We start from the raw sequence: 17,913 nt of genomic DNA, 5'->3' as shown, positions 1-17,913 counted from the left end.
TGTGGGAGCAGATTCAGATGCAGCGAATCAGACTCAAAGCAGCTCCAGCAAGTTTTACATCCCAGAGGCAGACAGACAGACATAACCCCGACCCTGACAAAGCATTTGCATAGTTCAGCAAAAAAAAAAAAAAGAAGAATTAACCTAGCTTCAAAATCATTTTATTTAATCTGCAAATGATAAAATATCCATATTGAAAATAAATACTTTCTGATTCAAATGAGAAAATATGTGTAGCCTACTACAACCCTATAAAAAAAATAATAATTCAGACAAAACAGACCTGATCTGTTTTTTTTTTTTAATGTCAGTTAATTAATGTTATAATGAGAAGTGTGTTTGGAAATACCTTTAGGTTTGAGAAGAAAATTTGATCTCACAGATCACAAACAGCACATATTAGTTAGCAAGTACTTCTCCCTCCCTAAAGCCAGTGAATGCTTCTGAGCAAACTATTGCACTGTAACTGCTCTACTGGAGCTGCTCAGCTGCCCAAAGTAGAAGGATGTGGTTGTGATGGGCAGCTCCCTGGTATGGAGCAAGGTATTGCAAAAACCCCTCATGCTCTGTCTCCTGAAAACTAAATAGAGAGCTTTTAAAATGAACAAATAAATAACACATAAACACATATGAACAAAAGCGATGGCCAGCGCAATTGCTGTATTGGTGATTATGTCATTGTAGTTACAAAACTACATTCACACATACAGGCAGGTCCTGAATATGGCCATATAAATGCTTTATACTTTGGTTTAGATACAAAAAAGAAGTTGTAAAGATGTGTCATTGGCTAGGATTCAACATACTTACAGTAGGTCATTCTAAATGAAATTTAGAGCAAGGTATATAACATATGTTGCCACCACTTTGAACATTCTCTCATCAACATTCAAAGAGGTGTTGTATTTTAAATGGAAATTGGTAAGAAGCTCTATCGAAAGAAGACTGAAAGAAAGTTACCCACTCCGTTCACTCATAATAGCAGAGATACAAACCAGCTTTCTGTGGCACTACAAATGACTGAAGATTTGTTCCTCAGACAGCGTTTTAAAAAATGCACTACCCAAGTTACTTGGACTTTTCATAAGAAGGTTGTAGCATGGGAAGATTTAGTGTGACACAGCTGGCATGTCTAATAAGGAGTGATTTTTTTTCTTAATTATCCTAAATCACTAATATGTATTCCAATCTTTCATCCAAACTATCATGCCTTGATAGTTTCTTCTAAAGAAACTTGACAACTGATAGATTCCAGATATTTTGTGTGTTTTGGTCAGGCTCTGCAGATAGTGGTTGATTGCAGTGATGATATTTGTGTGGGGGGGATATAAAGCCGGTGCTTTTGAAGATACCTAAAAATATGTAAAACTTAAAACTGATTGCACCCATTTTTATTTATTTATTTTTTTAAGGTTATGGCAAAAACAATTAGGGCTGTCTTTTTGATCTGCTTGTTTTTCTGCTTGTTTTCTTGTGGTTTACACCATACAGTTTACATCAACTTTATACCATTACTCCAAAGTAATAATCAGGATTCCATTTTCCACACCAGATAACTGGAGAAATGTCATCCATTACACTTTTTCCCCTTAATGCCATCTGTGCTTAGCCTTTATGCAGGAAGGTCTTTCTAATTTGTATTCTAGAAACATCAAATTGGCTCTCCAAGTATTTTCAAGTATTTGATACAGCAACTAAAACTTGAACTCTGAAATGATACATTGGTTGCCTAATTAGTGTCAGTATTGTTTTAAAGTAGATTGTGTTTACCACTGCCAGGCTAATTTGGCCCATATACTGAACATTACATTGTTTTTTCCACACTGTCAAGTGTATGGCAGTCCTTCCCCAACCTGCTTAGGGCAGCTGCGTGCAGACAGGCTCTATGCAAAGACTCTAATTACCAGGCCCTATTAGGGTTGATCAGGCTGCCTTCACTTGATGTGTTGGCACAGGAGGGAAGGGCTAGTGGAGGGGGAGGAAGGAGGGGTGGCAGCTCTTAGATATAGCACCAAGGACATTGGGAAGCAAGGATGCAGTGTCTCTACAAGCTAAATTAGACCTGACAAACAAACTTTAGTCTGGTTGATATTTGTTGCCAGACAGTAAAAACAAGTTAATATTCAGCTGTGGGCATAACCCGGTCTGTTTTGTTATGACAGGATAAACAGATCAAACAGTTAATAATAACAGGCTGTTTAGATTTTACATAAATGAAATCTTGCTCTAATAGGTTGATTGGAATTGAGTATCTGCGTTATTTTGTCAAACACCACAGAGCAAAACCTATGAGGGCCCCTGGAGCACCTCTCTGTGTCTCAAGATCAATAATTCCAAAAGAATTTGAATTTATTTATAAGCACGACTCATCACACTGAATCTCAAGTCAAGATGGAACATTGTACACATGGAGCAGGCCACACTGTTTAATGAGATACCTCTACATGTGGGGAAGCTCCTCGCGTTTCATCTTAATTTCAAATGAATGCTGCATCAGCCATAAATTATTTGCACAATATGTCTGCGCTTGCTTTCAGTTTGACTCAGTCCTTTGACTTGACTCCTTTGCCGATGGGGGATTGTCGGGGGCCCCTCGGTGCCCACCCTCATATCCTCAACACTTGCAGTGGAGCGGAAGACGGGTACAGCAGGCATGTCAAACAGTGACAGGGCCAGTGGGACCATTTGGGTTTTGTTTCAGGAGCGACTGCGGAATAACGTAGGAAGAGTTTAGCCTCAAAATGCAGTCTGAGCATTTATGGTAAGGATGATGTCCACAACTCCGCCTCATTCTTTTGGTGTCTCACGTTGATTTCAGCAGATTCCTTTTTTTTTTGTGTTGTTTAAAAACTGAGTGACCAATGACTAAATCACTCCGTCATATCATTTCCCCCCCCTCCTTGGATAAGAGGTTTCAAAGATGCATTAATCATTGCTACACCAGCTGTGTGCACATATAATGTAATGACTCAGCTATAGAGACTTGAACTCAGTCCAAATGTCTGCCTGGTTAGAACAATGAATAACTTTCTTGCTCCTGTTCTTTGAGTCTGTTATAACGTCACCCTTGATTCCACATCATTAATTCTGGTAGTAACTCCTTGCATTTTGTTGCCATATGGGGAGCTGGATTCTGGACAATTACAATAATGATATGATTAATTAGCTGATTTGACCTTGTTTTATACAAGAAAAGCCATCAGGGTAACAACCAATCTTTTTGTAGTCTCTGGCAGCTCTTCCGCACATTTCTATTCACTTTTAAAGTGCTATGACTACGATTAAGAGGGCTGCACAAAAATTATGAGGGGAAGAGAGGAGGTTAGAAAATGGGGAGGGTTATAATTGTTTGTTTTTGGGAGAGCATGAATATGGTCACCCCAAATTTATATTTCACTTTCCGTAAAAGATTTATTTAAAAAAGAAGAAACAGTGGTTACTATGCACTATGCAGATGACTATATGATTGGGATTAATTTTTCCCACAATCAATAGCCAATAGGACAAATATGTGCTTTTTAAAAAAGTAAAATAAAAAGGTTTGACATATTTCCCCTGTCCATAATGTGTTGTAATTTTCCGCCATGTGTTAAGCTTGTCTAAGAAAATACTATACTGTACATTCATACTACTTTTACAGCTCTAGCAGATAGCGTCCGTCATATATCTCTAAAATAAAATGCACATCAATAGTTAAGTGCTCCATGATTTCCATCCAGGTTGGCCAACTCAGAATCCGTTTTTGACTGTGGTGAGAGTCCAGACACCGAGATGCTTCGCTTGTAAATCTGCCTTCAAAGTATTTAAACTGGCATGATTTCCACTCAGTGATCAGGCTTACATTCATGAACAGCCTGAGGTGGTTTCTGGCATATGAGTAATTTAGACTGATGTTAAACAACTGACAGATTTTGCATATGATTTACAATGTGCCACAAAAATGTTTGCAAGAAATATTAATGAAGGGAGTTTTTATGAAATGAGGGAAAATTAACAAAAACATCTGAAAAGACGTCTGTGTGAAAAGCATATCTTATCCCTGATGAACAAATGTGCAAGGCTAAATGACAAACACCTTACCCCATGTTTTCATTCATTAAAAGTGACGTTTTGCTTCTTGTCTGCAGTTGATGTAAACAAATGATCCAAGACACACAGTGGTTGTCAAATAAAAATGACATGATGTACTGTTTGGAGCAGACTGAACAGCTATTGAGAAATCGTAGCCTGACCTAGAGCGATGTATTTTTCCTCTAGGTAAAGAAGGCCTACTCAGCTGTTTGGATGTAACTTTCAATGTACATCTGTAGAATGTAGAAAACATCCATAAAACTCAGTCCTATATACTGTATGAGAGGCTGGAGGAACCGGAATAAATTTTTTAACCTCCACTGGTCAATGGACCCTTTGGCAGCTCCATCAATATGACTCATGTTGTGCAGACAACCTCTGTTCCAACCCACAAAACTTCATTTTAAATTCTGGGCCAGACAACAAATACTGCATGTCATACAAAACTGAAGGGATGTGCGAGTAAAATGATTTTCCCATTTAGTATAATGGTGCAGCATAAAAACCTCTGTCTCAATTTTAAATTAATTACGCTATATGATGCAAGAGCAAGGGTAGATAGGCTATATGTGATGTTGGCAAAGACTGCGAGGAAAGTGTTGTATCTAAATTTGAAATAACTTAAGGATAAACTGGAGTGGGATATTGGTAAAATGTACCAACATGGATTATGAAAGTACAAATTATCATTCCCCTTCTACCTCCTCAAACTCCAAAGAATCTAGGTGATAGTATAGAACATGGCCAAATTAATTATGGGCTGAAATCCCTCCTGAATTCTCAAAAGCTGTGTGATCATATTATTGTCATATCAAATTATCATTTGCTAAGTTAGTTAATTATCACCCTGTCGGATGATCATATTCACATCACATCTCAAGTGTGAGAGCCGATGCAATTAGATTAACTTACACACAGTATGAAAAGAATTTATATCTGCACTTGTGTTAAGAGGCAAGGCACATCACCTTTGATTTTTGTGAGCATCAATGTTTGAAAAGATTAGTTTAATGACAGGATAATGTGGATGCTGTCAAAACTTCACTCAATATGTCAGCAATGCAAAAGCCTTCAATGATTTGAAACATGCCTTGCAACACTAATGATCCTGGCAAGAAAAATCGCTCAATCATGTTTACAGAACATTTTAAAAGATCAGATGAGAGTGGTGCTAGTATGTGGCACATCATATGAGTCACCTGACAAACACAGTTGAAAGAAAGGCCAACTAGAGACATCATCTGATCATTTGTGATCTACTGCTAATACTGTATTTGGTGGGGTCCTTTTCAAATGCTTCTTTGTTTTTTTTTTTACATATATGCAGCTGAAATTTGGGCACAGGTGACTTGTGGTCTTTTAGGACCTTTATTGTTGCAATAAAGTTTATAAATATAATTACGTTAAAGAGTCATTTTCCTTTAGGTGCTTGTATTATTGTAGCTATATCTACTATGTGAATGACTTTTGGAAGCGGATTAGTAACTCTGTGTCTCTAGCGTTTTATATACAGTCTATGGTCTCCAGTTGCACCTCTTGAACGCACCCTGGTCCACTACCGGAAGTGGAGTGACGCTGGCGCGGTTGTTGAAAACAAACCCGGGCAGACGTTGTTGACATGACACTGGCAGGCAACCACCAACTAAACTGACAAGCCTTAATAGCTGATGAAGCTTTTTCATCTCTTTTTTACAAAGGGAAACGCAATATACACCGGATATGGAGTTATCTCCCCTTATAAAGAAAATAGGTAGGCTAACTTAGTAGCTAAGCAAATGTAGCTTAAGATTAGGGTGCTGACTTTACCTGAACTAATTAACAAAATGTAATCGCCGCTTGCATGCTTGCTAACAATAGCAGCTCTTTCCAAATTCATCTTTTTAATTTTATCTGGTAGATGGCTGTGTTTGTTATGTATATTTTTACCAAATAATGTAGAGTTGTAGCTAATTGATGACGCTAACGTTAGCTCAGGACCCCAAGTACCTTCCACTTCACTCAACGCTAGCTAACTTGCTAGTTAAAAGCAAAACTTCGGCAAATTTTGCAACAATGTTTCCTCACAACTTACCACTTTGTTTTCTACAAACCTTAGGCCACTCTTTGGTCGAGATAAGAGTGCGAGCATTGAAGAGCATCATATGTAAGCTGGACCATTCCCTGATTTCCGTCTCTGACATTGTCCAAGAAAAGATGCTGTTTGTGTATCTTCTGGAGTGGTTTAATTTCCCCGAGGTGCCAATGCAGGAGGAGGTCCTTGAGTTGCTCACAACTTTATCAAAGGTAAATAAGTAAATGTCTTACAAGAAGATAATTCTGAAAGGACAGTGACCTCAGGGGAACAGCTGATCTATTCAGCAGCTGATCCTATGAATGTGTAGCAGAGGAAAGTAGACTGATAAACTGTATAATATATTTGGTCTTGGTTTGAGTCTATATCTATAACAAAGCTAACCAGACTTAGGTCAATCAAAAGAGGATTATTCTTTGCCTTTTCTAATATATAGCAGGTTTTATGCCACTTTTGACTCTGCTCGAACCACAATCATAATTTACCTTGCAAGAAATATTAACAGGGGCATAAATGCAGTGATGTCTGCCCTGTGACATTTTGATGCCAATACACATGCAAAGTGCTATTAATGTGCTCCATCTAACATTACACTGAACACTATATTTTCCATTTCATGACTATTTGCTTCGTCATTATGTCTTCCAAGCATCCAAGTGCAGCCCAGATGCTGAGAGACGTTGGGGCGGTGGACTTCCTCACCCAACTGTCTCCTAATGTGGAGCCCAGACTGCGAGCTGTCATCAGTGGAACCCTGGACCAGCTGTTTCAGCTACCTGATCTACTCCCCAGTAAAACAGTAGTTTACTCACTTGGACCGCGTAATACAGCTCCAACAGGTGTTACATGTTCAGCCAAATACATGTTTGTGTTTTGAGTCTGTCATCTGCAAATTACTAAATGCTCATAATGTTATGTGGGAGAGGATGATACAGATTGTAATTTTACTTTGCACACGTTTCATCAAACATTTGTGAAATGTTATTTTAACAAATCAGGTGTCTCTGCTTTAGCCCCTACAGTATTTCTACCTGAAGAGGATTTTCCTAAAATGGGCTATTTCCACAAGAGTTTGCCAGCCCATACAGATGTACCACCTCACAAGATAGCAGGTAGCAGTATTTTGAAAATATAATCCCAAAATTTTGTAATGTGCTTGGTTTCATCTTGAAATTTGCTTCTTATTTTTGTCCCAAAGTATCAAGTGTATCAAAGTGTCTGTAAATCATTTTGTTTTACAGTGCATGAGTCTGTGAGATGTCTGAGGTTTTCTGTGTTTCCTTGGCTGACTTTGACAAACACAGACAGACACATACTTTCATCAAATGAGAGGTGAGAGATGGTACATGTGTATAACTAATATTCTAATATGTGCCTAATTAAAATGCAGTGTAAAATGAACAAAATAATGATTTCATTAATCAACTTCACAAGTCTGCTTTTTTTCTTAAATGACTGAATATTGAATATATCTGCTTTAATTTGTTTGAAACAGTTCTCTGAGGAGCAACAACTCAAACCTGGTGCAGACCACATGTGATCTTCTGTGTGATGTCATTATGCAAGACTTTCCTGCTGAGATCTTCCTGCAGAGGCCAAGTATTGTAAAGGTACCATCGCAACTTTACCATCATCTTGGTTAAAACATATGAAAAATATGAATGAAAAGAACAAACCTAAAGCACTACCAGACAGATACTGCGCTACAATGGTTGCACTTCCCTTTATTAAGAGTCACAGGTTTGATCCCATGCTATAACAGGTCATGTCTGAATGATTGCTATTTTTTATCACCTTCAAGTTAAAGTGGATTTTCTTGGCGTGGACTCTAATAATGTTACACTGATTTCAGATATGCTCACAGAGCACTCTATTAGGAAATTCTACACCTGTTTATTCATGTAATCATCCAATCAGCAAATCATATGGCAGCAGTGCAGTGTATAAAATCAGGCAGATACAAGTCAGGAACTTCAATTAATGTTCACATCAAACATCAGAATAGGGAAAAAAAACTGTGATGTGATCTCAGTGACTTTTATTGTGGCATGATAGTTGGTACCATATGGGCAGGTTTGCCCGTCTCTGAAACTGCTGATCTCCTGGGATTTTCTCACACAACAGTCTCTGGAGTTTTTAACTCAGAATGGTGCGAAAACCAAAAAACATCCAGTTAGCGGCAGTTCAACAGATGGAAACACCTCGTCGAGGAGAGAAAGGAAAACGGCCATACTGGTTTGAGTTGACGTAAAGGTTACCATACTTCAGGTAACCACTCTTTACAATTGCGGTGAGCAAAAAAGCAATCTTAGAATGCAACACACATCGAACCTTGAGGTGGATGAGCTACAACAGCAGAAGACCACGTCAGGTTCCACTCCTGTCAGCCAAGAACAGAAATCTGAGGCTGCAGCGGGAGCAGGGTTAGTGATGCAATCATATCAACATGGACCAGAATCTCAAAGAAATGTTTCCAACGTCTTTGTGGACTTCACATCAAAAAGAATTGAGGCTGTTTTTAGAGCAAAGGGAAGCGCTACCCAGTATTATTATGTCATTCTTAATAAAGTGCTCGTGAGTGTATGTCATTAAAGACTGGAGTTGAGTTTTTAATCATTTCATTAACTTGTAGCGACGCATTAGAATCACTCTCACTGCTGTCATTTTAAATTTTAAAGGCTCTACTATTTTTGTCAGTCTAAATTCTGGCAACTCTTAGGTGCAGTGTCCATGTTCAAGACAGATCCCTTCATTTGATGGAAAATCTCCACCACCTAAACTCTAAACTTAAAAATGCTGCCCTAAAATCTCTCATTCAGTATGGGTGTCCAAAGAGACAAAATTAAAGCTGTCATTGAAGATTTTGGTTTTCTACTATTCCAACTGTTCATAATATTTTATATTCTTTTTTTTATTCACATCAATTAGATGAAGTGTATTGTTTTGAGGGACTAGTGTGAACACCTCATAATGGATTTATGAGATGGTCACTCTAGCCATTGTCAACATAATATCCTGTCAAGTAGTGCCCTTGAACAAAACACCAATTTATAATTCTGTGTCCCTGATCTTGTAGGAGGTTGTGGAGGCCTCTGGGGACTTACTCTGCTTGAGCAGGCACTAGATTGCTGTGAGGGTAGTTTGATCCTGATATACCTCTTGCATGGTGTGAAAGTCCTTGGTGGAGAGTATCAGAAACTGAACTGTCCTCATCGTGGTCTTGTTGGCTTTGGAGGAATCTCAAATGTCTTATATCGAAATGTGAAGTGTCAAGTCGATGTGTCCTGTAACCAAACTCTGATACACTCTCTCTCCATCTGTGTAAAACGTGGTGCGCTCTTTCTGATGTATTTACCAGTATCATGTCAGCAAACAATGTGCGTCTGTTATCGGAGTCTTCATTTCATTGGCATAGAAAGAGTGTTGGAGGAGACATCATTTTGCCCCATGAGCCACTAGGAACATTACTACTTTGTTAATAAAGTGGTGCATTACATTACATTGGTCTCAGGGCAGTATTAGCATACTGTCACCCAGCAGTCTCATCATCAAAAACAAATCATTATGGGAAAGTACTTTTCTTCTTGTGGCTTTACTTGCCCCTCCTTTGAGTTACTAGAGCTATTAAGCTAAATTAAAAGACTTGGATTTAGAGACAAGACATCATTAGCTACAGAGGGTAGGAAATCTGAACTTGGAACAAATTGCCGTTTCAGTAATTCAATTCCACTTGCCCTTTTTATTTAGTGAACTTTATTACAACTTTTCTATCACTGTCTGAGGTTTCTGTACTGTTTATACACAGTTTTTCTACATTGTTTGTTTCAGTTTGTGCTCTGTTTTTTCTGTACGTAAACAAGCCGATATATTTGCCCAATGATTACTGGTTGTTAATTTCCATTTAAAACTTTTCCATTTCCCTCATTCTCAGTAATATAACACCTCTGATATCCTCTTCTGCTTTCAGAGCCTTCTGTCCCTATTAAGGGTGGGTTCAGGTAAAGGTGAGGCAAGCTACCTCCACTTGCAGGCTCTTCCATGCCTGCGGCAGCTTTGTGCAGGGCTACGGAGGAGACTGCGCTTTTATCAAGATCCAAGCTTCTACTCTACAAAGCAAGGTGGCATGCTTCATGAGTTAGGCAGATGTACAGATTTTTTTTTTCCTATTGCCTATAGCGATGGGTTTCAGTAGTTATTTTTGTTTGTTTATCCTGTTTGTGTACATACTGTATATTCTTGTAAAGTTACAATCACCAAGTTGCACTTTCATTTTCAAGTGTTTTACATTTTTCAAGTATAAACCTCTAAAGAAATATTATATATATTAAATAGAGTTAATACATTTCCTAGCTATATTTTTCTTCTAATTCAAATAGTTGAAATTAAAGTTGATTTTATATAATTGCTATCCAGTACTGACTAATTTCTCATAAGGGGGAAATTTTAACATGACCTTATTTAATCTCCTCTCTGCTTTATCATACAACTATGTGCTTTTTGTTCTTTCTGTGGCCGTCAGATCCAGTGTCCCAGAACTCCTCCTTCTCCCACTCCCAGGATGTGCGGGGAACCCAGCGTTCCCAGGCCTCCTCCCCGGGGGGAGAGTGCTCTCCCCGGCCCTCTGTAGTGGGACGCACTGGTCAGAGAGCACGCGGCGACGGCCAAGATGGAGATGCAGCTTCCGACAGGTGTGTCCGTATGAGCAACTCCGAAAAAGAAACAAAAAACTGCATCACTTTCTCTGCATGTCTTGAGTAATCATGTTGAGTGAGGGAGGAGATTCACTCAGTTTGGCTCCTGTCTCACCTCTGAGGTATTAGTTATATTGTGCCAGAACTGTATGTCTCCCTTGCTTGTACAAATAACTTTTAGATATAATTCGTCATTGCAGTCTATTCTGTTCAGCAGACCTTAAGGGGGGTGTTTTATTGGAGATTTGTGCACAGTAGGATTTTTTGTGGCTTTGATAATGACAAAATTGCTATTGACACCAGGAACCCACACAAGAAGATAAAACTATGTGAGGAACACTGGGGGGATTTTATTCTTCTTCATAAATATGAATAACACCAGGAGCCCTCTAGCGGCTAGTCAGCAGTGTTGAAAAATCACTTCTGATTCCCGTGATGGCATATTCAGTTTTTATGATCCATCCCTATACAGCTCATACGTCATTCCTTGTATTTGAGTGGTCCAAGCACAGATCATGAATTTACAGTTGTCTGCCTCTCTTGTCTGTGATTCATGCAGTGGCAGCTCGCACAGAGGTGGAGCGGCAGTCCAAGCCCCCAGGCAGACGCCTCAGTCACCTGCAGATGTGGCCCATTTGGAGCTTCCTGACCTGGGAGTTGAAGATATCCTGGAGCTGCAGTTACAGCAGCTCACTTTGGCCCAGTTCACTGTTGCCATCATGGAGCATGCTATACCACTTCTTAAGACAGGTAAGAACCTTTGTAGTATTTTTTAAAATAAAGGTGGGGAGTGATCACTCTCTTTCTCCTCCTTTTTTTTTTGTTTGAAATACGGCAAATACTCCCGCACCTGTTTCCATACGTGATGGTATACTATCAGCTCTTGTCAAACAAATTCTCTTCCCCTGCTCTTGTTCTCTTTCTCTCTCGTTTCTCAGAGGGTTCGCGTGTGTTCCACCGTGTTCTGGAGCTGCTTTGCGACGCCGTCCTCCTGCTTGGGGACAGTGTTTGTGAGCTGGTCTGGGACGATCGCAGCCTGGTGGGGATGGAGCTGGCAAGTCAAAACACAGCTCATGACAGCCTCTTATGTAGATGAATGGATACACTACACTGAAAAGGGGAACTGGGTTGGCCACCAGACAATTTGCTACAGACACACAGGCATACCGTACTCAACTGTCAAGGAGAACTGAAGGCATGTGATTGAGCTGAATGAATTATATAAGGTTACAAAGGCTTTCTGCTGGTTACAAAGAGCCTCTCGCATATACCTCTCGTTGGTACCCATGGGTTTATCTAAGCACAAAATTGTTGGGTTAGTAAATGTCTTCATTTATTATGTGTATGAAGTCCACACAATGGATTGTGTTAAACTTCTGTGTGTGTTTTTTTTACCATGCAGAATCATTTGTTATCCTCCCTGACTGTTTAAAGAGTATGTTCCTCTGCAGGGGGACTTATACACTTGTCAAGCCCAGGCCCCTCTGGCCCTCTGCTGTTTAATACATGCCCAGAGCCTTGCAGCCTGAGAACTGTTTTGTCATCTTTATGTGGAGAGCAGCTTTTCCGTGCCAGACCTCTAGGTTTTTCCTATGGGAATGGGCCGAACTGTTTATGCCAGCCACGGCAATGCACAGGGCATCTACTGCCCCCTCCTGGTATTTATCTTCTATTGTTCAATTTCTGCTCCCAGAACAAAGTGGCTGAGAATAGATTGTCCCAATTTATTCATACTGAGATAGGGTGGATCTGTATCTCGTCCCAAAATAACCCTGAAATCTGATTACATTCAATTCCTAACCCCTGGAACGAACAATTTTACTCTTGGCTCCCAGCCAGTGGCTGTGCGTCAGTGTGTGTCTATGAATGTGAGCATGCACGTGATGTGAGCACGTGTGTGTGTGTGTGTGTGTGTGTGTTTGTGTGTGTTGGCGTGTTTGATTGGTATGTGTTCTTTTGGTTACATTTCTGTCTGTGTGTTTATAGAAGGAGAAGCTGCAAGCCTTCTTGGAACTATTGGGGGATATCCTGAGCTACCATCAGAGCTACGCAGCAGACATTCCCCACAGTTCTCAGGTTCACCACAGAATGGCCTACACAGGCACTGCCATATTCACCATCAAACTCCTGCAGACCATCCTCCCTCCTGAGAAGGTGTGTGTGTGTCTGTGTGTGTGTGTTTGACGAAAATCTGTTATTACTTTGTGTGACTTCATAAGAATCAGAGTCCTTTTTCTCACACAGGCTTGTGACAATCTCCCAGAAAGCACTGCAACAGCTATGTTCCACCTATGCTTGGACACATCATTGGGAACTTTATTACCCAGCATGCAAGAGACAGCAGTTGCCTACTTGGAGCAGGTGAACTCTGATAGCCATGACCTCTACAGGCAGGTGACCCGTGCTGCCCTTTGGATGGAGTCCGCTTGCAGCTTTCTCAAAGAAGCACAAGCTGAGGTATGAACTATCTTTTATAGACATACAACATTCACTGTGATTCATATATGCATTATATATTACATTCCTTGATTTATTTCTTCATCAAGGGAGAAAAGAACTGGTTGGAGTTAGTGGAGCTGGCAGACCAAGCCATAGACGGACTCCCGTTTCACCAGCACTTACCCATCGTCAAGGAATGTGTTCACATCTGCTCTTACCTGTAAGATGCTGTAAAAATCATAGTTTCTTGCGTTGTAAAGTCAGTCACTTCTTATTCTGTTTTTAAATATTAAATATTTTATGCTACATTGTTTTGTTTGTCCATCATTAGGTGGAAGTTTGATGAGCCCAGTCCGCTCCTCCAAACAGAGAGTCAGAGACTTCTCCTCAAGCTGCTGTCTCATCCCTTACTGCCTGTCAAGACGGAAACATACACATGCGCTCTACGCCTGGTCAAGGTCAGAGAAAGCCATCTTATATAGACAGGCAGAGTTTAAATAAGTGTACAGAGCAATAAATAATGTACCAGGGCAATAATGTGGGTCTGTTGGGAGGGCCACCCATATGTAAATAAGTTGGATTAAGATGGATGAATCACAGCTCTTTGACAGTGCTCTATAAAAATACCACTTGACATTTGAAATCGGTCTCCCTTTTCATTTTACCAAGCACTGTCTAGAGTGCATGGCTACATTTAAAGTGAATTGGAGCTCTCGTATGCATGCACAAGTGAGAGGATAGCGACACTTCATGATGTGCTTTGGTGTGATTACATACACCCCTAGGACTGCCTTGGCATCCAGTATGTGTCACGTCAGGAACCAGGAGCCTGTGGTGGAGTCAACTTCCTTCTCCACCACAGGGTGCTCTATGAAATAAGCGCTTTCGGACTCCAGGACTCTGCAGAAAAGGTAGGTGTTCTTGGCACTTGTACTTGTAAATTAGAACCTATTTGGCACTTTGGAGTGAGGTCATTTTGGCTCCTTCTGTGTCAGGGTTTAAAGGAATAAATCCAGTCAAATACAGGTACTCATGAGAGTAAAAGCGCTGGGATTATTGTGTGTTGTATGTGGATTTAGATTTAAAGTAATGTTATTGTACATTACTTTAAGGTCATGCTAAAATATCAGGACTTGCTGGTGTCATGTAATTTAGATGTTTAAAAGTCTGTAGTTTACAGTACCTCCTAGTAAATGTTTTATCAGCAGTGCCTTTGTAAAATCAGCAGTTTACTTGTGATCTATAGGTGAATGTTGCTGCCAAGGATATCCTGCTATTCCTGCTCAAGGGACGATTGATGATGACAGCATCAACCTGGGACAGATTCAATGAGGCACTTTACCCGGTCATGCCCATATTACAGGTGTTGTGCTCTCTGCGGAGACTGCGTTGTATTTGTACTACAGAGCTCATAAAGCAGCTTCATGTTTGGAACTTATTCCATTATATTTATGGAGCGGGGTGGGGGTGGAGTGGTTTATGTTCTCCACAATCAAAACAGCTATGATCAAAAGTGCAATTTTAGCACTCTTGGGCCACAAAGTCTGCATATTGAGCTGCCAGTGAGAAAAAATTTAGTTATTCTCTCATTTACATATTCTGTGTTATATTGTTTCCTTTTTGGGTGGAAAAAAAAAAACAAGCTTTTATTAATTGTTCAGTTTCAGGCAACAGAAAGCCTGGAAATTCTTCATGAATATACATGAGATTTTGACTAGGCTGTCAAGTGTGATTTAATTCAAGGAGGCCATTCAGAGATGGGCCCGCCATGTCAACAAGAGACGAAATGAAACCATCCGTAATCAAAGCGATGCATATTTTATTTACTGTTGTGCTGCTTAGCTGGAATTCCCCATTGTTAGCTCCATTGTCTGCCAAGGCAGTCTGAGAATTGTGTGTATCCGTGTGTGTGTGTGTGTGTGTGTGTGTGTGTGTGTGTGTGTGTGTGTGTTTGTGGCAGGGTTACGCAGGCACCGAAGAGTCACTGGGAAACTGTGTCCTGCTGATAAGTGACATGTCGGATGTGGCAAGAGACAAGACGTTTCCAAGTACAGTCAAGCTAAAAGCAGCACTCCGACTCCTTTTCACTAAACAGCCCGCGTGAGTCAGGCCTCTGGGTCTTTGTCATTGTTTGTATTTATGTGTCTCTGTGTTTGTTTAGGTGTTCTGTGCCTGCCCGGATGTGTGCGCATAATATGTGTCTGTGATGGTATGTTTTTTTCTGAGTGAAGTCATTGTATGCGTCTGAATATTTTGCTTCACAACACTTGGGATGGACATATTACCGCTGTCTGTTACTGTCAGGCGATGTGCTCATCAAGTCATCTAAATGCTCTGTGAGGCCTGTGTAAAACCGCGATTCAGTCCCAGTCTATGAATATTAATGGAGATAGAAATTAACACCAGACACTGGCCAGAAGACAAGCCTTTCGAAAATTTTGGCAACAGCTAATAGATTTGTCTGCCCTGCCAGCCACTTTTTTGACAACTAATTGTCATTTGGATGCTGTATTAAAAAAAACAAACAAAAAAAACATGAAAGGCTGGTAACACTTTCAACTGTGTATCAGTGCTATGATGAAGATAAAACACTGGTTTATCACCTAAAATTGTGGTTTTATGCTGTTTTTAAATCAGTGTGATTGTCAATGAAATTATCAACTCCAAACAGTGTGAGAATAGCAGCAGTGCAACAAATCCTTCCACACCTAACCAGCGCTGATGACGCTCAAACAGCCAGACCAGACATGGATCCGACGGTGACCTCCGCACTGCCCAATCTCTACTGTCTCCGAAACCCATTAGACATCTCACTGGATACAAGCAACAAATCTGTCCTTAAGGTATAAATCTACACAAAGAGTAAGACGAATACACTCGCATATACTTGTTATACAGACAGAAATAACTGCTCACTTAACGTGTGTGTTAATGTTCTCCAGGTGGAGTCTGTGGAGAAACTCTTTTGTATCCTGTCCTCAGACACTGTTGACATCTCTCTGAGAAGATCAGCTTCAGAACAGCTGTCTGTGGTGCTGCAAGGTGAGTTACCTGTAAAAGATAAAAGAATTTCAACTAGTGACTGGTTGCACTTCGCAACTCCTTCCAACTTCTGTATTTTTGATCCCACTAAACATCCTCTGTATTTTTCATAGTTGTACCTGCAAATCTGTATCACTGCAAAGTGTACAAGCAGTGCGCCACAGTGCAGTTGCTAAGAAGTCACATCCCTATAACACTTGAATTGAGAATGATATTGAGCTCGATATTCCATATGGAAGTATAATGTCTGAATTGAATTGTCAACCACATACAGTGGGGCAAAAAAGTATTTAGTCAGCCACCAATTGTGCAAGTTCTCCCACTTAAAAAGATGAGAGAGGCCTGTAATTTTCATCATAGGTACACTTCAACTATGAGAGACAGAATGGGGGGAAAGAATCCAAGAAAACAGGATTTTTAATGAATTAATTGGTAAATTCCTCTGTAAAATAAGTATTTGGTCACCTACAAACAAGCAAGATTTCTGGCTCTCACAGACCTGTAATTTCTTCTTTAAGAGGCTCCTCTGTCCTCCACTTGTTACCTGTATTAATGGCACCTGTCGACAACCTCAAACAGTCACACTCCAAACTCCACTATGGCCAAGACCAAAGAGCTGTCAAAGGACACCAGAAACAAAATTGTAGACCTGCACCAGGCTGGGAAGACTGAATCTGCAACCGGTAAGCAGCTTGGTGTGAAGAAATCAACTGTGGGAGCAATTATTAGAAAATGGAAGACATACAAGACCACTGATAATCTCCCTCGATCTGGGGCTCCAAGCAAGATCTCACCCCGTGGGGTCAAAATGATCACAAGAACGGTGAGCAAAAATCCCAGAACCACATGGGGGGACCTAGTGAATGACCTGCAGAGAGCTGGGACCAAAGTAACAAAGGCTACCCTCAGTAACACACTACGCCGCCAGGGACTCAAATCCTGCAGTGCCAGACGTGTCCCCCTGCTTAAGCCAGTACATGTCCAAGCCTGTCTGAAGTTTGCTAGTGAGCATTTGGATGATCCAGAAGAGGATTGGGAGAATGTCATATGGTCAGATGAAACCAAAATAGAACTTTTTGGTAAAAACTCAACTTGTCGTGTTTGGAGGAGAAAGAATGCTGAGTTGCATCCAAAGAACACCATACCTACTGTGAAGCATGGGGGTGGAAACATCATGCTTTGGGGCTGTTTTTCTGCAAAGGGACCAGGACGACTGATCCGTGTAAAGGAAAGAATGAATGGGGCCATGTATCGTGAGATTTTGAGTGAAAACCTCCTTCCATCAGCAAGGGCATTGAAGATGAAACGTGGCTGGGTCTTTTCAGCATGACAATTATCCCAAACGCACCACCTGTAAGAAGCATTTCAAGGTCCTGGAGTGGCCTAGCCAGTCTCCAGATCTCAACCCCATAGAAAATCTTTGGAGTGAGTTGAAAGTCCGTGTTGCCCAGCGACAGCCCCAAAACATCACTGCTCTAGAGGAGATCTGCATGGAGGAATGAGCCAAAATACCAGCAACAGTGTGTGTGTGTGAAAACCTTGTGAAGACTTACAGAAAACGTTTGACCTCTGTCATTGCCAACAAAGGGTATATAACAA

At 40.5% G+C, this 17,913-nt stretch overlaps 1 protein-coding gene across 1 annotated transcript in view; it reads left to right on the top strand.

The window, feature by feature from the left end:
* The first annotated feature begins 5,665 nt into the window (after positions 1-5,665).
* rttn (rotatin) overlaps positions 5,666-17,913 on the top strand; it is a 33,579-nt gene continuing 21,331 nt past the window's right edge. The window contains exons 1-19 of the mRNA XM_023416958.2: positions 5,666-5,821; positions 6,167-6,354; positions 6,792-6,981; positions 7,156-7,254; positions 7,384-7,474; positions 7,638-7,752; positions 10,110-10,260; positions 10,662-10,830; positions 11,393-11,583; positions 11,772-11,887; positions 12,820-12,987; positions 13,078-13,290; positions 13,380-13,492; positions 13,604-13,730; positions 14,058-14,183; positions 14,519-14,635; positions 15,233-15,372; positions 15,944-16,115; positions 16,215-16,314. Of these exons, the coding sequence (XP_023272726.1) occupies positions 5,791-5,821; positions 6,167-6,354; positions 6,792-6,981; positions 7,156-7,254; positions 7,384-7,474; positions 7,638-7,752; positions 10,110-10,260; positions 10,662-10,830; positions 11,393-11,583; positions 11,772-11,887; positions 12,820-12,987; positions 13,078-13,290; positions 13,380-13,492; positions 13,604-13,730; positions 14,058-14,183; positions 14,519-14,635; positions 15,233-15,372; positions 15,944-16,115; positions 16,215-16,314 (2,617 nt within the window). The 5' untranslated portion in view covers positions 5,666-5,790. The remainder of the gene's footprint in view (positions 5,822-6,166; positions 6,355-6,791; positions 6,982-7,155; positions 7,255-7,383; positions 7,475-7,637; positions 7,753-10,109; positions 10,261-10,661; positions 10,831-11,392; positions 11,584-11,771; positions 11,888-12,819; positions 12,988-13,077; positions 13,291-13,379; positions 13,493-13,603; positions 13,731-14,057; positions 14,184-14,518; positions 14,636-15,232; positions 15,373-15,943; positions 16,116-16,214; positions 16,315-17,913) is intronic.

Source organism: Seriola lalandi, unplaced genomic scaffold (assembly GCF_002814215.2).
Source record: "Seriola lalandi dorsalis isolate HSWRI2012SDOR001 ecotype SW California unplaced genomic scaffold, Sedor1 jcf7180002054570, whole genome shotgun sequence".
In the NCBI taxonomy this organism is placed as follows: Eukaryota; Metazoa; Chordata; class Actinopteri; order Carangiformes; family Carangidae; genus Seriola; species Seriola lalandi.
Note: the sequence above shows the minus strand (reverse complement) of the source record. Positions and strands in the feature narration are given on the sequence as shown.